This window comes from Pithys albifrons, chromosome 7 (assembly GCF_047495875.1).
Source record: "Pithys albifrons albifrons isolate INPA30051 chromosome 7, PitAlb_v1, whole genome shotgun sequence".
Taxonomy (NCBI): domain Eukaryota; kingdom Metazoa; phylum Chordata; class Aves; order Passeriformes; family Thamnophilidae; genus Pithys; species Pithys albifrons.
In genome coordinates this window covers 24,208,059-24,226,881 of record NC_092464.1, presented here as the reverse complement: position 1 = coordinate 24,226,881, position 18,823 = coordinate 24,208,059, and the positions used below count along the sequence as shown (strand labels likewise).

At 42.1% G+C, this 18,823-nt stretch overlaps 1 protein-coding gene across 1 annotated transcript; it reads right to left on the bottom strand.

Moving 5' to 3' along the window:
* Positions 1-11,222: 11,222 nt before the first annotated feature.
* GATAD1 (GATA zinc finger domain containing 1) lies at positions 11,223-16,735 on the bottom strand. The gene is made up of 5 exons (XM_071560697.1): positions 16,422-16,735; positions 16,164-16,289; positions 15,737-15,796; positions 14,084-14,267; positions 11,223-13,363 (listed from the first exon to the last, which is right to left on the bottom strand). Exons 1-5 carry the CDS (start codon positions 16,629-16,631, stop codon positions 13,173-13,175), a joined length of 771 nt encoding a protein of 256 aa, XP_071416798.1. The 5' UTR covers positions 16,632-16,735; the 3' UTR covers positions 11,223-13,172.
* Between the last annotated feature and the right edge of the window lie 2,088 nt (positions 16,736-18,823).

Below are 18,823 nucleotides of genomic sequence, written 5' to 3'. Positions count from 1 at the left end.
TTGATTGTGTTCTGTCCTATTGATTGTCACACAAACTTTTAAATCTTGGGTTTTATGAATAGAGTTGGCAAAACCTAACAATTTTTTCCTGTCCCCGTTTATTTCCTCACAAAAAATAGATTCTGTTCAAATAAACTGTAATATCTAATGGTGGAAATGTATTTAAATATTCTATAAAGCCATTCTCTAATGGCCCTTGAAGGCGTAGAGAAGGGTGGTCCTTCATATGTTTATGCAGCTAGACTAGTATCTTCAGAATAGCTATGGTAAAAAAAAACAAACTAAAAAAACCCACACCAAGATTATTGTTTTCTGCCACAGTTTATTAATCAGAAGAATATCAAGTTGCATTTCACAGCAGGAAGTACCTTCTCATTCCTACCTTTTCTGCTTGGAGACTGTTTAAACCATTTCTGATGGTGGAAAGCTTTCTTAATGTCACATTCTGAAATTAATCACAGCTATTGTCTTGCATGGAGAACTTGTTAGGGAGTTGTCTTCCTCAGCTGGTACGTAGGTAAGCAGGTCTTAACAGAGGAGGGGAGAAGGAGGGGACAGGAAAGAAAACTAGAGATGTTTCCTATGAGTCTATACAACAACTTTTTCACAGCATTTTGCCAATACTGAGGAGTTTAGCTTGGTTGGTTTTTTGCTAATCCTCCTTCCCTACTCTTTACCTTTCTGAGGTAGATATTTTTTCAATTAGAAAGCAATTTTTTGGTAATTTTTCATGGCTGTTATGTGTCTGCACACCACTACTGCTTTGGGCCATTGGGCATTATTACTCTGATGAGATAATGTCTTGGCTTCCTCTGATCACTTCTTCAAGTACATTGGTAGTAGGAGCCTTCCTTGAGCTGCTCCAAAATGTTCGATTGTGTGGTGCCACTTCATGCTCCAGTGTCTTACTCAATTCACTGAAATGCACTATGCTGTGTCAGTAATTAGAGGAACATGTCATACTCACCATGTGACTGTATTGCTCACTGCCATCTTTTTTCAGTTTTTATTCCCAGGGCCAACGAATGTGTAATTTGTCTGTTTGTTCTTGCAGCCTGGTACAGGTGAAGCCTGTATGGATGCACTGCAAGCCTTGGCTTGAAGCAGTTGATCCCCCTGGTTTTCTGATATTTGCTTCAGTAGCAACTCTTGCTTTTTGAAACTGCAAATCCTTATTGCATCACCACAAAGCTCCACTGTTGTCAGTACCACTATGCCACTTGTATCCTACTTACTTTGGATATGTGTTTGTTTGATTACACCCATGCCCTAGGTTGCCTCTAACCTTGCATTCATCTTTCTTATGTAAAAGTGTAATTTCTTTCCTTCTTCATCATGGCTGTAGATGTGCAAATGAAGAGGGGTTGAACAGAGAAGAAATTTGATGCAAAGGAGCAAGTGACCCCCTGTCTGATGCTCCACGGTAACTTACACTGTAGGAAATGCCAGGTTCTTTGAAGTAATTCATCTTTTGACAGAAGCAGGCCAAACTCCAGGGATATTGTTAATGAAATGCAAGAGCTGGCAAGCTGTAAGTAGTTACTCTGCTATGGTTATGTATCAAAACTCAGAAATGTCGTGGGTTGGGTTTTTATTTGCTTTTTCAGGTCCGGTAAGGAGATTGTCCTAAGGTTCAATTGCTTTAGTGTTTCTGCTTCTAGAATAGCTGAAATGGTACACAATCTGTCATGGGCACACTGAAATGAAATCCTGTTCCCTAAGGTTTAATGTGCTGTTCTGTGATGCAGCCAAGAGATCTAGGCTAAAATAGTTCCAGATGCTCAGGTAGTAGTTGGTAAAGAAATGCTAAGTCAGTTTGCTGGTGTTCACATCACAAGTGTAAGTGAGACCAACTGAGAAGAAGTGAGAAAAATCAATCCACTGTATCCTCTGGCAGCTGGTGAGGCTTGTGTAAGACTCCCAAGCGTGTGGCTTTCCTGTAATGTCCTACAGCAGCAGGGTCATGCCGGCTGCTATTAGATAGCCAGGGCAGATGTTGCATTTCTCAGTAGTGCTGTCACACCCCAGCCTCCAGAAGTCTTTAACAGCTTGAATGAGTTGAAATGGCTTTGTGAAAACCGCTATTTCAGGGGGAGAGGCAGTCTGCAACTCCTAGGTGCAAAAAGATGACCTCTTTCTTCATTATTTGCACAAAACATGCTCTTGAGATTCTGCAGTAATGATTATTATCAGACTTAGGCACAGCTGTAGCACAGTATGTATCCTGTGGAGCCTCAGTGGATAAATGGATGCTGACACTGCATTTTGGTGCATCAGAAATTATTAAGGTCATACAGCTGTTGGGCAATTTCCAGACATCTGCAAGTTAATAAAATAAAAAGCAGATAATAAAAACCAAACTATTTGGAGCCACCCACAAAACGCTGTCAATGCTACATTATTCCAGCATCAGCACCATAAGGATTAAAGCCATCCACATGGTTTTGTGCCATTTTTCGGTTTGGAAGTTAGAACTGAGTCCTGCAGATGAACTAGTTGCAGATTTAATGCTCATCTCCATTTTCTTAATTATTGCCAAGTTCTAGGAAACTTATTTCTAAATTATAAATTTCTAGTAAAATTATTTCTAAATAATAAATACTACTTTAATACAATGCTCGTATATTACTGAAGTGCTGCTGAAATAATTTTTTAACTAGAGCATTGTGACCTTGGTTAGATATTAAAAAGCTACAACAGCTTTTTGGTGCATTACTGTTTTAGTGTTTGCTGAGAATTAACTCATCCCATTTTCTAATGCCTGTTTTTTGAGGACTTAAAAACCTGTTCATTTTCTAAATACCTCAAATACATTTTCTTATTTTTGAAAGACCAAAGCATCCTTCATTAAGGACAGATTTAAAACACAGGTGTAAAAAAAACCCCACTTGAAGTCAGTGTACTGAAACTTTCTTCTGCAGATGTTGGGGAGAAAAAAGGACTTGGCTTCCCTCACATCAGCACCTGCCCCTGCACTGACCTCAGCTCTCCTTCTTCCCAAGTTTAGGTGAGTGGATCCCATTGTCTTTCTCCACCAGCTGTCCCAGCACAGCAGATCCACTAATGGAGCCATGTCTTGGTGAAGGTGATGGGTCTAAAGTAGAACTCTTGCAGTGGGGAGCGTGTGGTCTACCAGGGTGCATGGGGGTGGTTGCCCTCTGTCAGTGAGGGATGTGGCCCCACAGAGCACAAGGGAGAGTCAGTCTGTCCTATGGGTGGGGGTTGGGACACCCCCCAGTGCTACAGGCAGCCCCCTGGGGTGTTCCTCCTTCCCTGAGCAGCTGGCATGGGCCGTGGACAGAGGGAGGAGTGATTATGAGAAATGTTCATTTCATTTTTTAATGTTTCTAGGTGGATGTTATTCCAGCTCCATACTACGGTGATACGGATTCCAAAACCCGGCTATGTGGTGGAATAGACCCTGTTCACGTGCCCTTGTCCGGTGAGGTGAAGCTTGAACCATTCACGTACATTAACAGACCATTCACAAGGAACAATCAAAAAAACCTGGAAGTGCAAGTGAAGAGATGGGACCCATGCAGTGCTTCTCAAGACAGCCCTTCTCTTTCTCAGCCTGCAGCATGGCAGGAGGCTGGTGCCATCAGATGTGCAGGGTTGCGTTTGTTCTGTGCACACCATTCTGCACTGATGTGCCGGATTATAATTTGTCAGCTCTAAGTCTGTCACTCCTACTTGGAGTAAATTTGGTTTGCAAATGTTTCCCCTTAAACATAAGTTGTGTAGCATTGCTTTCCTCTTTAAAAGCTCAGTCTTTTTATTTTTGCTCATTTTTTTCTTCTGTGGGTGACTGATGAAGAAAGTCACCCTTTCTAGATAACAGCTGAAAAATTAGAAGCTGCATTACAGATTGCTGAAAAAACAGGTATCAGTAACATTGATCTCAGATTTTCATGCTTTCTTCATTTTATAAGCAACATCTGTTCTCTGCATTGAAGCACTTGTATGGTTTCATCTCTGCAGATTTTCAGTCTTGTCAGTCAGGTGGGTCCAACTCTTGATAACAGGAGCTGATTTTATAATCTGGGTGCTATAACAAAATGCAGAGAAACTGACTGTATTTTGTGAAGAACAGATCTTGCTTTTCAAGACCAAGTTTCTTTCTCTGGAGATTGTAATGGAATTCACAGTGTTGTAAACAAGACATGGTTCTGACCCTCAGAAGAGAGAATATGCTACTCTAACAAACCTACTCAGATAATGAAAGAAACATGTCTGATGTGATTTTAGAGATTCTTCTTAGTTCCAGCTAATAAGGACCTGCCAACAAACAAAAAATTACAATCGTAATTTTTCCGGAGTTTAGGAAACTTCATTAGTTCAAAATGCTTAGCATGATCAGTGGTTGCATTCTGATGTGAATGCATAAATGAGGACAGTATAGCTTGTCACATACATTTTTTTCCACATTCCTCTCTGTAGTTTAAACTGCTTTTCTTCCTTGTGGAAATGTTTGAGTTTGTGAATGTCTACAGAACAGCGCTCACCAGTACTTCAGGCTAAAATATTTCCTGATTGTATTGTCTCAATATTCATAATCCACTGATAATACAAAATTATAAATGCTCTCACACTTTGCGGTTTGTGCTTTTCCTTGAAAAGATCCAACAGCAGCAGGACAGGCAAAACAGTAAAATAGCACAGTAAAATATTTTACCAAAGATGTGCTGACAATGGTAGTGATGTTTCGAAACATCAGACAGAATTCTTGTGTCCTCTTCCAGGATAGAAAACGAGGCTTAAGAAAGCATATTGTTACAAGGAAGGTCACTTATTAAGCTCAGTTTCAAGGAAGGTGGCACATAAAAAAGTGGGTATTTTGGATATGCACAACTGTGTGCTTAACGTTTTTGGGTTTTAGATACACTGAAGCTGTCCTGCTTATCTAATTACTTGATCAGTGTGGTGCCTGTTCTTAAGACACCATCTGTCTGTGCCTGTGCCAGCCCGTGGGAGCCTCAGCAGGCAGACCCTTCCCACTTTGTCCTAGTAGAGGGAGGCAGCCCACATCCCTGCTGCAGCTGTAGCTGTCAGGATGGATCACGGACCAGATTAACTCTTTAGAGATCTGCACATGTTGTCAGCCTTCTAGAGCTCAAAATGTTCTCATGGATAATGTTATAGACAGCTTCTTGGGTACATGTAATATCATAAATAGTTGGAGGAACTAGGCTAGAAAAGCAATTGAGAAACTGCCATCCCAGAGCAGCTGATCCTACGAACAATCAATAAAACCCTCAGTCATCATCTTTTGCTTACGACACATCAGAAGTCACATACACTAATATGCTTTCAGGTAATTTCTTCCTGTAGCTGGAATCAAAGATGATACACTTAAAGTTCACTGCCTGTGAAGGTCTTGTTCAAGGTACCCATTAACATTCAAAGACCTTGAACATGGCAGGAGAAGTAAATATCAGGGCTTCCTCATCACTGAACTTTATTTTCTGGAGTTCCCCGGGAGTTGCTCTTTGCAAATAATGTCATTTGGAGGAGTCTTGGGTGGAGTGAGAATTTGCAGTGGGTGAGGTTTTCCAAACATTAAAAATGTGGAAACAAAACATAATTATTTAACTTCAAGTTCATCCCAAGCATTAAGTAATAAGGCAACTCCCCATGTTGAAATGTTTAGTCTTGAAAGCTTGTGCTATGGTTGTGCAATTACCATATATTATGGACTGTATATTTTAATCAGAATACTGACAGAACTGAATCAGATGATACTCAAATTTTGCTAAACTTTTGTATCTGGAGAAATGCTTTTGTATATTCATGAGCTCTCTAAACATATACAACCCTCAAACATGTTATACACCTTTTTGTATATGCATGCTAAGTGAGTACTTTCTGAGGAAACACTTTAGATTTTTGGCTTATGGGCTCCCTTTCAAATCATTTCTGTGTGGCTTGATCCACTGGATAGCATTTTCAGACCTTGACTATAAAACCCCCTTGGAGCTCTGTAATGTACCCTCAACTGACAGCATTGTATGGGGATGATTTGCTTTGAGATTTGTTGGGGTGTTTTTAAGTAGTTGCAGAATTAATTCTCTATTCGCTCCATTATTTGGTGAGAAAAAACTAGAACTGCAAAATTCACAGACTGCTGCTGTAGAGGCACAGTAGGATTGTCTCACTGTGGATTCCTGTACTACTGATAAATACTTTTGTCCAGTATTTATATACCCTGATAAGATCCCTGGCCCTGAGTCATCTCTATGCCATGTTGAATAGTCCCAGCTCTCACCTTCTCCTTGTATTTAGATGCTTCAGTCCCTTAATCATTGCTGAGACCCTTCACTGGACGTTCAAGTATGTCTATGTCTTTCCTGTACTGAAGAGCCCAGAACATGTGCCCCAGCACTGCAGATGTCACACAAATACTGTGTAGAGGCCTGTGGTGTTTAACATCCTCACCTGATCTTCATAGGGAAACAGCAAAAACCCGCTGATGAGTAAGCTATTGAGGCCTGTAAAACCAAAGGCTGGTAAAAAAAACACTACAGACCTTCACAAAACTTGCTGACTGCACTTGGCAGGTGAAATTTCCTGTTAGATAAAAGTATTATGATAGCATCTAATGCTCATTACTCTTCAGTGAAAATCTCCCATGAAACATGAGCCTGTTCTTAAAAACAATTTGAATGTTAGAAATTATAAGAAAAGAAATGGAAAATACTTCAGGATTTTTTTTCCAAAAAACCCCTTGCTGGTTCCTACCCTTGCCAAAGCAGAAGATGGGATTTGGCCATTGCTGGAGGCGGCTTCTACACGGAGTTTAGGTTTGCCTCAATACATCTGTTCTTACATGAACTCAAAATCTCTGCCTCTGTTCCCAGTGAGTCAGAGCAGGAGCAGGACAATGCCAGATGGTCAGTGCAGACAGACCCACAGAGGGACCTTTGCTCTACATGAGAATGGCAACGAACACTATCACACGTGCCACTCCTTTGTTATGGTGTGTAAAACCAATTTGTTAAGGGATCTGTTAAACAGACTTCCCCCAGATCTTGCACTGAGTTTTACAGTAATTTTTTTATGAAAGACTGTTTATTTTTTCTACCTTGAAGTATTGTGGCAAGTTGGTAAAAAATATTGTTGGTCACTAAAAGCTGAGGTGAATGTTTCAGTTTCTTTTCTGATGGTCCCAACCTATTCAGGGTAAGCTGTTAGTCATGGCAAACAGGTTAGGCTTGATTAGAAAGCCTACTGAAGCAGCATATTGCAGTGTGTGTTTATGTCATTATCTCATAGTATTTATGCATATGGATATGTTAAGTTTCAACATACCATTTCCACCTATCTCAGCAAGGGAGCAATTAAGCCATTGACAGGCTCTGTAATCTTTTTAGGCACAAGGCAGTTGCTTTCGGTTTTGTTTTGGCCACCAATAAATGCCAAATCTGCTTCCCTTTCCTCCACAGTTTGGAATGAACTTCTCATGAAGAAGGGACAAATCTCTCATCTTGCCTAGCAGTGGTCTGTTACAAAGCAGTGTAGAAACAGAGCTCTAAGGAAGCAGGAAGAGTGAAATAGAAGTTTTCAGGATCAGCACCATGGAGAACTATTGATTCTCCTGACATAAAACGCTTTGCTTCTCACACACTGTATGGCCATCTCACTCCTGGTTCTACAAAATGATGAACACAGGTAAGATTTTCAGTAAGCTTTACTACCTTTTATTTGCTTATAACCTTTGATTATGTTGCGTTGAATGTGTATTTGAGTACTTACGCCATGACTACTTTGTGCTGTCAGACTTTACATCTGGCTTATGCACCCAGCCATGAACCAACAGGTGCACAAAGATCAGAGAGGTCTGGCAGGTACAGGCTTTTCCTCTGAGCAATACTGAGAAAGCTTTCCCTTGGCCATTCATTGTGCTGCCTACAGTTGATTCACTTTGAAGTTAATGGTAACTAGTTGTTTTGTGACATTTCGGAAGGTGAGAAACACGTGATGAAAACAACCCACCGCAAAACAACCGTCAGTAAAACAGAGGATGGGCCAGCAAGATCTCAGGGAAACAGGCAGCCCACCAGAAGACCGAATAGGGAAGATGTCCTGAAATTCTATCTTCGTATGCAGGATGAGCGAGACGTTTTCACTCTGCCCTGTCCTGACTTCCTGAGGAGAGGTAACTGGAAAATTACCCACAATGTGGGAAATAGATACTTGTGAGAAGGGCACACCAATTAAAAGGGCAGGTTATCTTTGCTTTAATTCTTAACGGCCTGCTGAAATCTAGGCTTGAGAGAGAAGGGGTTCCCAAATTCTGCTTACGTAATTCAGATTCACTGCCACAAGAAGCCTTACAGTGTGACTTTATCCAAATGTGACCTAATCAGAAAGAAAGGGAACAACAGTTGTGTAGGATACTACATACATTAAAAAAGATTATCAGTTTGACCTTCTGAAGACAAACATTCCTATTGAAGTTGCCTAGAGAAAGATTTTTGTTAAGAAAATAAATAGTGTGTATGAGTTTTGAACCTGGATCAGCTGACAGGGCCAGTTTACAGCAAGTACATTACACCGACAAAGACAGAGAGGGGATGGTTTTCAGGAAAGAAGTGGTCACAAGGACCATGAACACAGATTGTAGAGGAGGACAGCAGGAACTGTTGTCCCCCAAACAAAGCAACTTTGCCCCTAAAGAGAACCTTAACCGCTTCATAAAAAAAAGGGGAACACTCCTGCTCTTTTCTTCCTAATGAAGGAGCTCAAAAGATTTTCCAGGAGCCCAAATTGCCATATGGAAGCAAACAGATGCCTGGGTTTACAGTTCTGAGTCAGCCAAAGCGGCAATGCCAGGATGATCCTGGTATTTTCAGGTAAAACCAACTTTTCTATCCACAACTAGATTCCAATTCTACTTCTGTTTCATTAAACAGATATTGAAGTACTTCAGCGTTTCATAAAGATGCACGAACCAGCTGGAGATGTTGTCTATGACAAAGTTGTTATTGAGACTGGAGTAACTGAAATAGAAAAATCATCTCACTGAAGCTGAAAACCAAATGCAAGATTAAGAAATCACCAACCATGAGGGCTGGAAAAAAAAGTAATTAATTTTCCTGAAATTGAGCATGGCTGTGTATGTGAGACAATTGCCAAATACAAAATTTTTTTGTCAATGTTGTAGTTTGGGATTATTATGTAAATTCTCTCTGCTGCCACTAACTGCCCATGCCAGCAGTTAACAAAACGAAGTAGTTAACTGCTGATCGCTTAGGTGGGGGCAGGTTGTCTCTTTTGGTTTTGGGGACATTTTTTTCCACTTTTAGCTCCGCGGAACTGAGGAGCGGTGTGTGTGCTGCCGAGGAGGGAAGCTGCTCTTTTTTGTCTCTCCTGCTCCTGCTCTTGGCTACTCTGCTGGGGCTTCTGGCTGAGCCGCTGCTTTTCTCCTCACCACGGCTGTTTCTCCTGGTTCCTGGATCTGGGGTCTCACCACCGTCTGCACCGTCACGGCCTGCCTGCCCCGGCTGGGGCAGTGACCCGGGAGAGAGAGGTTTTGCAGCTGCTTTCCAGGACACGTGGCGGTTCCCCACTTTCATCTTTCTTTTATTTCATCTGGGACAAGAGAGACAGAGTTCATCTGAGAGCTCACCACTCGTCTGTCTCGCTGGAGAGGGACTGGAAACTCACTCCACAGCCAGCCGGGCTGTGACATTGACAATGCTTAAGTATAACTTTCCTCGCGGAGGAAAACCTGCTGGGTATTGTTGTTTTTTTTTTCTTGTGGTGTTGGGGAAGCGGTTTGCACTAGTCTATTTATATATAGCAGTTAAGAACAGTTATCCCTCTTGTATTAAAATTCCTTTTCTTAAATTTGATAAAGAGTGGATTTTGATTATTGTGGAGAAGGCCCCCTCCCCCTGCTTGTGGGTAAACATTTCGGTTTTTTTCCCCTCAAACCCAGACAGTCAATAATGACAAAACTGAGGTGGGGACACAAAAACAACTATTAACTCTTGTAAAAGTATTGCTGCTTGGGAACATAATGCTCTTCTAATTTTGGAGAGATGTACTCTGTTAGCTAAGAGATGTACCAATTCTGTGTGAAAATAATTATTTGTCTGATCTTTGTAGCTTAGTAATTAAAGAGTAGTTGAAACTACAATACTGTATTTTTGTTTTCAGTTCTGTAAGACCATGTGAGGTGTTTATTTATCATAATGTATACTATATTACCAACCACAATAAATTGGATTGGATATCTACGGCTAAATCCAAGCTGTGGGGGGCAGTTCCTGGCGTTTCTGTGTATCCCAGCTTTGCCAGGGCAGCAAGAGGGAACACTTGCCTCATTTTAGAATGAGCCCAAGGAGTCACACACTTACTTATCCATTGTGTTTTCATCACTTTTTCACTGAGGAGAGTTCTGCTCCCAACAAAGCCATTGCCCAAAAGCAAAACTGCTCTCCTGTATGTATTTTTTTTGGTAAAGTTCAGGTTGAAGGATGGGCCACACCTCCCACAAATTTCCTGCAGGCAGATGGAACTGCAATGTTACGCCTCAGGGCACAGGCCACATGGCCTATGCATTACTCAGTATATTTTATGTGTTCTGTGGATTTCAGCTCTTAGCTACATGTTCCATCTTTACAACTAAAATGCCTTAACGAAGGTGACTGTTGGCTGGTCACAAAGGTCTGAAGCTCAACACAAGGCCACAAATTCAGTAGTGGTGTATCCACTCACAGTCCAGTGATGTATGAAACCTACCTACACTTTGGCATGGGGGATGCCAAACAAAAGAGAGAAAAACGGGTGAGCTCAGCTCCTTCAGTTGCAGGGCATGAATGCTCGTCCCCATGGGATCCTCTGATATCCCCTCTGCTGCTGAGTCCATTTTGCAGATCTTCCTTTTACCCTTCATTTTCCTTGTATGAGTAATTTTGTGCTTGGAGGTCCCATTTTTCCCATATGTCCATCCATAAGGTGCCATCTGGAGAGTCAAGTCATTTTCCCATGTTACTGGGTGATGTTCTGAACACAAGGCAAACAGGACAGTGTAACCATTCAAGAGATCTTACCATCCTAATTCTTGCACATTTGGATTACTTTTAACATTTTTTTTAACAAAAGAAAATACTTAAGTGTTTACTAAGGGAAGTTGTTCCATCACTCGGAAAAAAACCCCAGGTTTTGTCTTTTTAGACTACAGCTGGAAGTACAATACTTGAATCACCAAGCAGCACTAAATTTAACAAAGGTATATTCTGATTAAAAAAATGAACTGTCCCATTTACATCACAATTTACTGACAAATCAGGCAAATGGCAAGCAAGTACATTTCATACTCAGCCATCTAAAAGGTCTTTTCCAACCTAAATAACTCAGGTAAGAGAACATTCCAACCTAGTTAAGACATCCCACAGAAGAGCAAAGGCCCATGGATTATGTCAAGGCAGCACAGGGAGTTTACAGTTATCCCAAGTGAAACTTTGTGGACTGCAGAGAAAGAAAGGAAAACATTTGAGTGGAGAAAGTCATTCTGCTTACTGTAAATATCTTTTAAGATTTGTTATTTTTATTTTCTTACAGTTGTTAATTTAATAAAGATAAACCAGAAAAAATATCTAGAGGAAATGAGAAGGGAGAGGAAGGTCAGGAGCGAGGTCACCTTGGGATTAATGACTGCAACACAATGAGCACAGGCACACATCTTTGTAAACAACTGAAGATTAAGATTTAACTCTGTATGAGCAATATAATGCTAATTTCTGAGCATTTTGAACTACTGACAATAAATGAGCATTTACTCGCTTAAGGGGACTGTTCTTCCTTATATCTGAAGAGGGCAGAACAGAGGCTGCAGGCTGAAACAAACATATCTGGCTCCTGCTCTCCCACCCTACTAAAAGTTGTCAATACCCAAGACCTTCAAAAAACATTACATCTTTATTTAAAGCCTTTCATGAAGTCAGAATATAAGCCCAATCAACTTTTACAGGCTTTCATACAATATATTAAAAGTTGATTTGGGGCTTCTGGGTTCTATGGTCACATATGTTCATAAGAAGAAAAAAAAGCTGAAAAAATCTGTAGAAATTTAAGGCCACTTACAGCTCTTATCCTTCACAGGCAGCAGGAAACTAAGCCTGGGGAATTCAGGCCATACAAACACATCTCACAGTGTTTGGAGCCGACTGGCTTGTAAAATGTTTAGGGCAGAAAACTTTAACATTAGTATTGTAGTATATGGCATTTCTCCTGTTCTGCTATTTAAATATTTTCATTGGTATACTGAGACTGTCAATACAGAAAATCAGTTTTTACTTCCCTTAGCAAATGTTTTTTTTAATTTGAATTGCTTGAGGATTTTTTTCTTACCACTGTTAATTGCAAAGACTGGAAAACCAATTTAAAGTCAATTTTAAGAGACCAAGCTAACGTGCACACAAAGTATTAACAGCCTGAAACTCAAATCATACATCAGTGTTGGCTTGCTCAGGAAATGCAGATACATTTCTCCCATGAGGATGCCAGGATGGCAAAGCCAAATAACCCTAATTTTTAAATCTGCATCCAACTTTCCAAGAAATTTATGCCTATATGTAAGCAAAGTTTAGCAAAAAGTTGCATACATTACATTTCAGAATCAGATGAACAAAATTCCCTTTAAAGGTGCCTGTTAAATACAAGTCCCTCCTGGAAGACAAGGGGTGTTAGTCTGGAGAAATCAGGGTACAGTGCTCCTTCTCCCTGTAACAGAAAACCATTAACTGCATCACTGACCATTTTAGTGTTTATCTAAAGCTAGTCTTCTATTATTTAACAAGTAAATAAATCTGCAGTCACAGTTCACTAAATTAAACAAGTATATAAAGTGCTGGATGATTACGTCTTTCAACTCCTTTTCTGGAAAATCATTTAGAAAGTAAGAAAAGGCAACTTTCAGAGGTCAAAAGATGACTTGTGGGTTTATCCCAAAATGAGCAATGATGTTTGAACGACAGAGCACTGAAATGATGCATAAACTGGAAAGGAAACTTCCATTTCAAAGATCTGATATATTTAAAATAAATAAATCCCATAATCCATAAAATAAAATGGCACATAATATAATTTTTTAAGAATTCTTGTATCAGGCTCACAGGCCTGAGAATACACCCAAAATAACTTGTCCAAAGTATTCCTTAAAAAAATTATAAATTATTGGTAACAGTTTCTTTAATGGAGATTGCAGGAGTAGGTCCCACATGAGTCCATATATAGCCCTTCTCTGGCCTTGTGGGAACGGTGGGGAAGGGAGATGACCGAGATTTGAAATATTCCGAAGGCGCATGACAAACAAACTCTAAATATTCCATTTTCCTTGGGAGATCTTCTTCTGGTCCTAGGGAAAAAAAAAATCTTCAAAGACAAAATTTAAAGGCATAAAGTTGGAGTATGCAGGACTTAAAAATAGGCAACAACAGCCAACATCCCTTCGAGAATTTGCCTTTGCAATCAGTGGCTTTCCTGGCAAAGTAATCTTAAATACCAGGCAAGAAACCTTTACTTTTGCTGGGCGTTTCTTTCCTCTCCATTTGAAGCACTCAGTTACTTGAGTGAAGTACTGTAGTTAAAATATTTTGCATATATGCTATTTGTGGTCTGCCTGTAAAAAGTACTTTTCTGAATTATTAATAATTTTTTCATTGGTAGCAGAACTCTCTGCCACTGTTTGCAGACTGTGTATTTTAAATACCCAGGATAAAGATCAGGTAATTCGGGTCACTTCAAAAGAAACAAGTTGGAATGGTATATCAGAATTAAAGTTACTACAGTATAAACTTATCTATAGAATAATAATTTAACCTTTAAAGTTTCAAAACTGTAATTGCTCCCATGAGCACAGATACTCAGATAATCACAGTCACTGAAGTAGTGCTAATCATATTATGTACACAAGAAATTGCTATTACAGTAAATAAGATGTTTACAGGATTAGGGTCTAAAATGTGGAACTTGCATAAGTGACCCTGACAAGCTAAAAAGTTGATTTAAAAAAATACAACTCTGCATTAGTCTAGACCCATACAGGTCATTGTATAAGTGAAGGCTTAGAGATTACCTATGATGTAGGATGCTGGGTCAAAACAGTCTTTGGGGCTGGCCTGGGTAGGAATGAGCCAGGTTAGTGCAGCACTTTTCTCACAGTATTGGTCCTGAATAAACCCACGGATCTGAGCGTAGTATGTTTTTCCATCCTGCTCATCAACCACTGAAACAACATCTCCAATTTGATAGTATACACCCTAGAAGACATACAAATAATACTGAAATCAAACAATCTGATTTTGTCACCTTCACTCCATGATTCTGATTCATATTTAAGTATCAGTACCTTAAATTTAATCTCAAATTACCCCAGTCTTGAAAGGCAGTTTTAATTCAGCCACATGCAAAAGAATGGTGGCCTGAGAAAGAGACCTGTTCCACCTAACCAGTCACCAGCACTGCTTGTGCAGTCCCCCTGTACCCAGGGTCTGAGGCTACGACTCCAACCACAGAGCAGAGGTGCTCTCCATCTGTCAAATCAGGAGAGTGCAAAGCCACCTTCTAGGAAAAGTAACTGCAGTGATTCCCCTGTGTGTGCAGGGAAAGCAGCTTTCTGTGCATGATGAAGCTCACTCATTTGAGTGCAAAGGAGTTTCAAAACACATATCCACCTCCTGCCACTCTCCATGGTGCTCTCTACCATGTGAGGCTGCACATCAGGAGTGACCCCTCTGGGCAGAGCCCAATGCAGAGCCCAGGGCAGAGCCCAATGCAGAGCCCAGGGCAGCACCTGCGTTTTCAAGTTCAGTGAGTCAAGAGTCATCCAGGAGGGGTTAATTTTTAAAAGCACCCAAACAACCCCCTTCATAACAACACAGTAAAGTACCAAAACAGCAACATTTTGCATACAGAGGTTAAACAGAAGTCTTGACCTAATTCTTAGGAACTGCTGATGAAAACAAACATGAAACAGTAATTATTTTCTGAACTAGTCAACAGCAGAGATTCATCTGGGATGCCAGGTGTGAAGCATCAGGACCCTAGAGAGTATACAGAATCTCAGTTCACCACTGGCTGTGCAGTCTGACACTGGCTATCCTGAGATTTTCTCTGGGGGGAAAAAACAATTGAAATTGTTTGCTTGTACTGCTGGGAAACAGAACAAATTTCACAACTTCAAAACACGAAAACTGGTGAAGCTGCCCTCAAGCATGACTGTGGAAGGTTCCCTTCTGCTTTCATTCCAAGACTAAACAGAGCTTGTTCCCAGGGTGTTCAAGACTGCACCAGCCTGGAAGTGGGAGCCAGTTCAGATGTTGGGGCACTGCAACCCAGCCCCTCTATGGGCAACATCCTCTGTGCCTGAGGTAGGAAACATCACATAAACCTGAATAATCAGCTCTAGCCAGTTCTGCTTGACCTCTGCATGGTGAAAGTTAAAAAGTTTCAAAACAATGACTGCAACAATTACTAAGGAAACAAGATGCATTTTTTCTTGAAAGAAAAAGAAAAGGCACAAGGATAACCAGGCAAACTACTCAGGTAAACTACCTTGCACGAACTCAATGGCAATAACTAAGCCAAACCAAAGTCCTACACAACTGCAAGGCAAGGAAGAACAGGGTCTGTGAATATATCCCTGGTGCTTTCACTGTCTGTGATAATTTGTGCAACTGGAAATAGAAACAGCATGATCTTTTTGCAAACAGATTTGCATAAAACATACCTTATAAAAGATTGATTCTGCTGTAATTATAGTTGATACAGACTCAGGAGCCTTGATGGGCTAAGAAAAGAACACAGAAACAGAAAACCAAGAGTGTTAAACCAACTATATAATCCTGGGATCTTTTTTTCCCTTTCAGACAACATATTGATATATCATCCTCCACAAAAATTAGCAAACACAAGAAACCGGGTGCAAACATTTCAAGAATTTTTACTTTAAACCCGGAAACAACAGTTAGCATTTCCATGCCCAGCATTTCACGCGGGGCAGGGAGCCCAGAGCACACCCGGCTGGTTCCCAGTTACGGCTCCTGCGGGGCCGCTCCAGCCCGGCACAGATTCCCGGCCCGGGCTCCCGACACAGGCTCCCGGCCCCGGCACAGAATCCCGTCCCAGCCTCCCGGCCCCGCCTCGCTCCGCCTTACGTTTTTTAGCTTGAAGATGTGCCTCCTGCCCTTTCCCTTCGTGGAAACCTTCTTCTCCGCGGCGGGCGCCGACTTGTACTTGGTGTTCCTGAGCCGCGCGGAGCGGCGGTGGATCTCCTGCTTGCTCTGTGGGGAACCGCGAGGTGAACACGCGGGGCCCGGCCGGGACAGCTCGGCCCGCTCCCGCTCCCGCTCCCGCCGAGCCGCGGCCCGGCCCCGGCGGCCCCCTCACCCCGCCCTTCCCTTCGCCCTCCGCACCTGTTTGCCGCCGCCGCCGCCAGTGCCGCCGCTCCCGCCGCCGTTGCTGTGCTGGGCGGCGGCCGAGGTGGTGGCGAAGGAGGCGGGTGCGGGCGGCGCCGAGCGCGCCGTGCAGTTGTTGCACAGGATCTCGCCCTGCCCGCCCTTCTTCCACATGGAGGAGGACGTGCTGCGGCACACGCTGCAGGTGGGCTTCAGCCCCAGCGGCATCCTGCCACCGGCGCGGGGCCCGCGGGCCCGGCAGAGAACGGGGCAGCGAACGGGGCCGCGGCGGCGGCGGCGGCTGCGGCTGCGGCGGATGTGGCGGGGCCGGCCCGGGCTTGCCCTGCACTGCCCCCTGCTGGCCGCGCCGCGCGGGGCCCGAACAAGGGAACACGGGCGGGGACAGGGTCACGGGGGCGGGGACACGGACGGGGACACGGGCGGAGCCACAGGAACACTTGAATAAAATAAACAAAAAAAGCTCAAGGTTAAAGAAACCTAATTTGAGGTGATAATTCAATGTGTGGGTTTGACTGTCATTTCAGTGGAGCTTCAGTAAAATGACACCTTGGTGTGATTACTCTGTCGGCCTTGGGAAAGATCAGGGACAGGCAGGGAATGCTGTCAGTGCTATTTGATCACTCCTTACCTCACTTTAAAGGTAATGGAAAGAATAGTGGTTAGGAGATTTTGGTAAAAATTAAAACCTGCATGTCTTTTATTGTAGTTCTGCTTTTTGGATTACTTGATACTGACCTCTGTGTAAGCAATTGCTGAAATGTTTTGATTTGAGAGTTGTTTAGTAGCTGACTATTACGGGTAGCAGGGGAGGAGGGCTCAGGACTTCTTAAAAGTACCCCTCTCTCAGTTCCTCTTTGGAGGATCCCAAATTTTACAATGCTGATCCTAAATTTTGAGCATCCTGTTCAGTTTTCTGATTGTCCTTAATAGAACTAGCCTGACTTTGAAGCTTACATGGGTTGAAAGGCAACTTTTCATCTGTGGCCTGATTGGGAACTACAGTGCCCAATTTAGCTGAGGGATTTTGCACAGTATAAGCTCAGCTGAAGTTGTAGAGTAAATCTGTTTTCTTGCAGTTAGTGGGAATTTCCACTTAATTTTATTTTTGCCCTAGTAATTGAAAGGGTGACCTTTTGGAGTCATCAGAAACCATTCCTGCTCAAAGGGACTTCAGATGTAAATAGACAGAAGTTGAGAAAACAATATGCTGGCTCCACCTGGGGAGCAGGACTGTGTTACAAACACACTGGCTGGCTGCCCATGCAGAACCCTTTCTTCCTGGGAGCTCTCAGTGAGTGTATTTTTTACTGGAAGTGACGCACATCCACACACTGTTCATTTCCTGCTTGAGTAGTTGAATTGTTCTGCAGTGGATTTAATTGCATTGCTCCCTCCTAGCTCCCTACTGCTATCCTGTAAGGTGCTGGCACACAGCTGAAGAATCCTTTATTCTTATTTTCTATGTGTCACCGTTCCACAGTCAGCTGCAGAGGATGCACCTGGAGTGCTTTTCCAGAAATATTTGTGTTGTAAATGCATGAAATTGGGTATGCATCTGCTGGACTGGTGAAGAGTTGAGGAAAAAAGACCTTTGCAGATAAGTTAGGAAATATTTTTTCTTTACTCCATTATTCTATTTTTAGCAATTTTTATGAACTACTTAAATTGTTTTATGTTGTTATATATTTGAAGAATAATTCTGTGCCTGTCTAGTTTTGAAGTGGAATGAAAGCATGACATTGCAGAAAGTCAAGATTTCATTAATTTCTTTGCCCTCACACAGACACTGACAGCAAACACAGCTTTGTGCAGTATTTCCAGTTGATCCATCTCTTTTTGATGCACAACTTTTGCCTTACTCTTCAGCTAAGAGGACAAGATGCTAAAAAAGACACTCAGTTTTGCATCATCACTGGTTTCTCTGCATCTCTCAAGTTTCCATATCTGGCTGATCTACAGAAGAGTAACAAGAACAATAATGACTCTATTGTCCAATTCTGAGGAGATTGTCTAGACAATATTTTGTAAACTAGCTATCATTATATCCATGTTTGGCTTCCAGTCTTACCAGCCTCTTGTATTAAAGTGAGATGCCTTCTGGGAGGGAGGTGGGGCACTGGAACAGGTTGCCCAGAGAGTGGATGCTCCACCCCTGGAAGTGTTCCAAGGCCAGGTTGGATTGGGCTTTGAGCAACCTGGTCTAGTGGAAGCTGTCCCTGCACATGGCAAGGGAGTTGGAACTAGATGGTCTTCAAGGTCCCTTTCAACCCAGACCATTCTGTGATTTAGTGATCTTGACATGTGTGATGGAGGAAGTGGATGACATTACTGTAACAACAAACAAAACAGTTTAGAGCCTGTTAATGGGACAGAGACACTCTGGAATTGCCTGGTGACTA

Coding starts and splice junctions, on each gene's coding strand:
- GATAD1 (XM_071560697.1), bottom strand. CDS start 16,631: ATGCCGCTGGGGCTGAAGCCCACCTGCAGCGTGTGCCGCAGCACGTCC. Junction 16,290..16,421: donor GCGGCGGCGGCGGCAAACAG/GTGCGGAGGGCG, acceptor GGTTCCCCACAG/AGCAAGCAGGAGATCCACCG. Junction 14,268..15,736: donor CAGAATCAATCTTTTATAAG/GTATGTTTTATG, acceptor TATGTCTTCTAG/GGTGTATACTATCAAATTGG.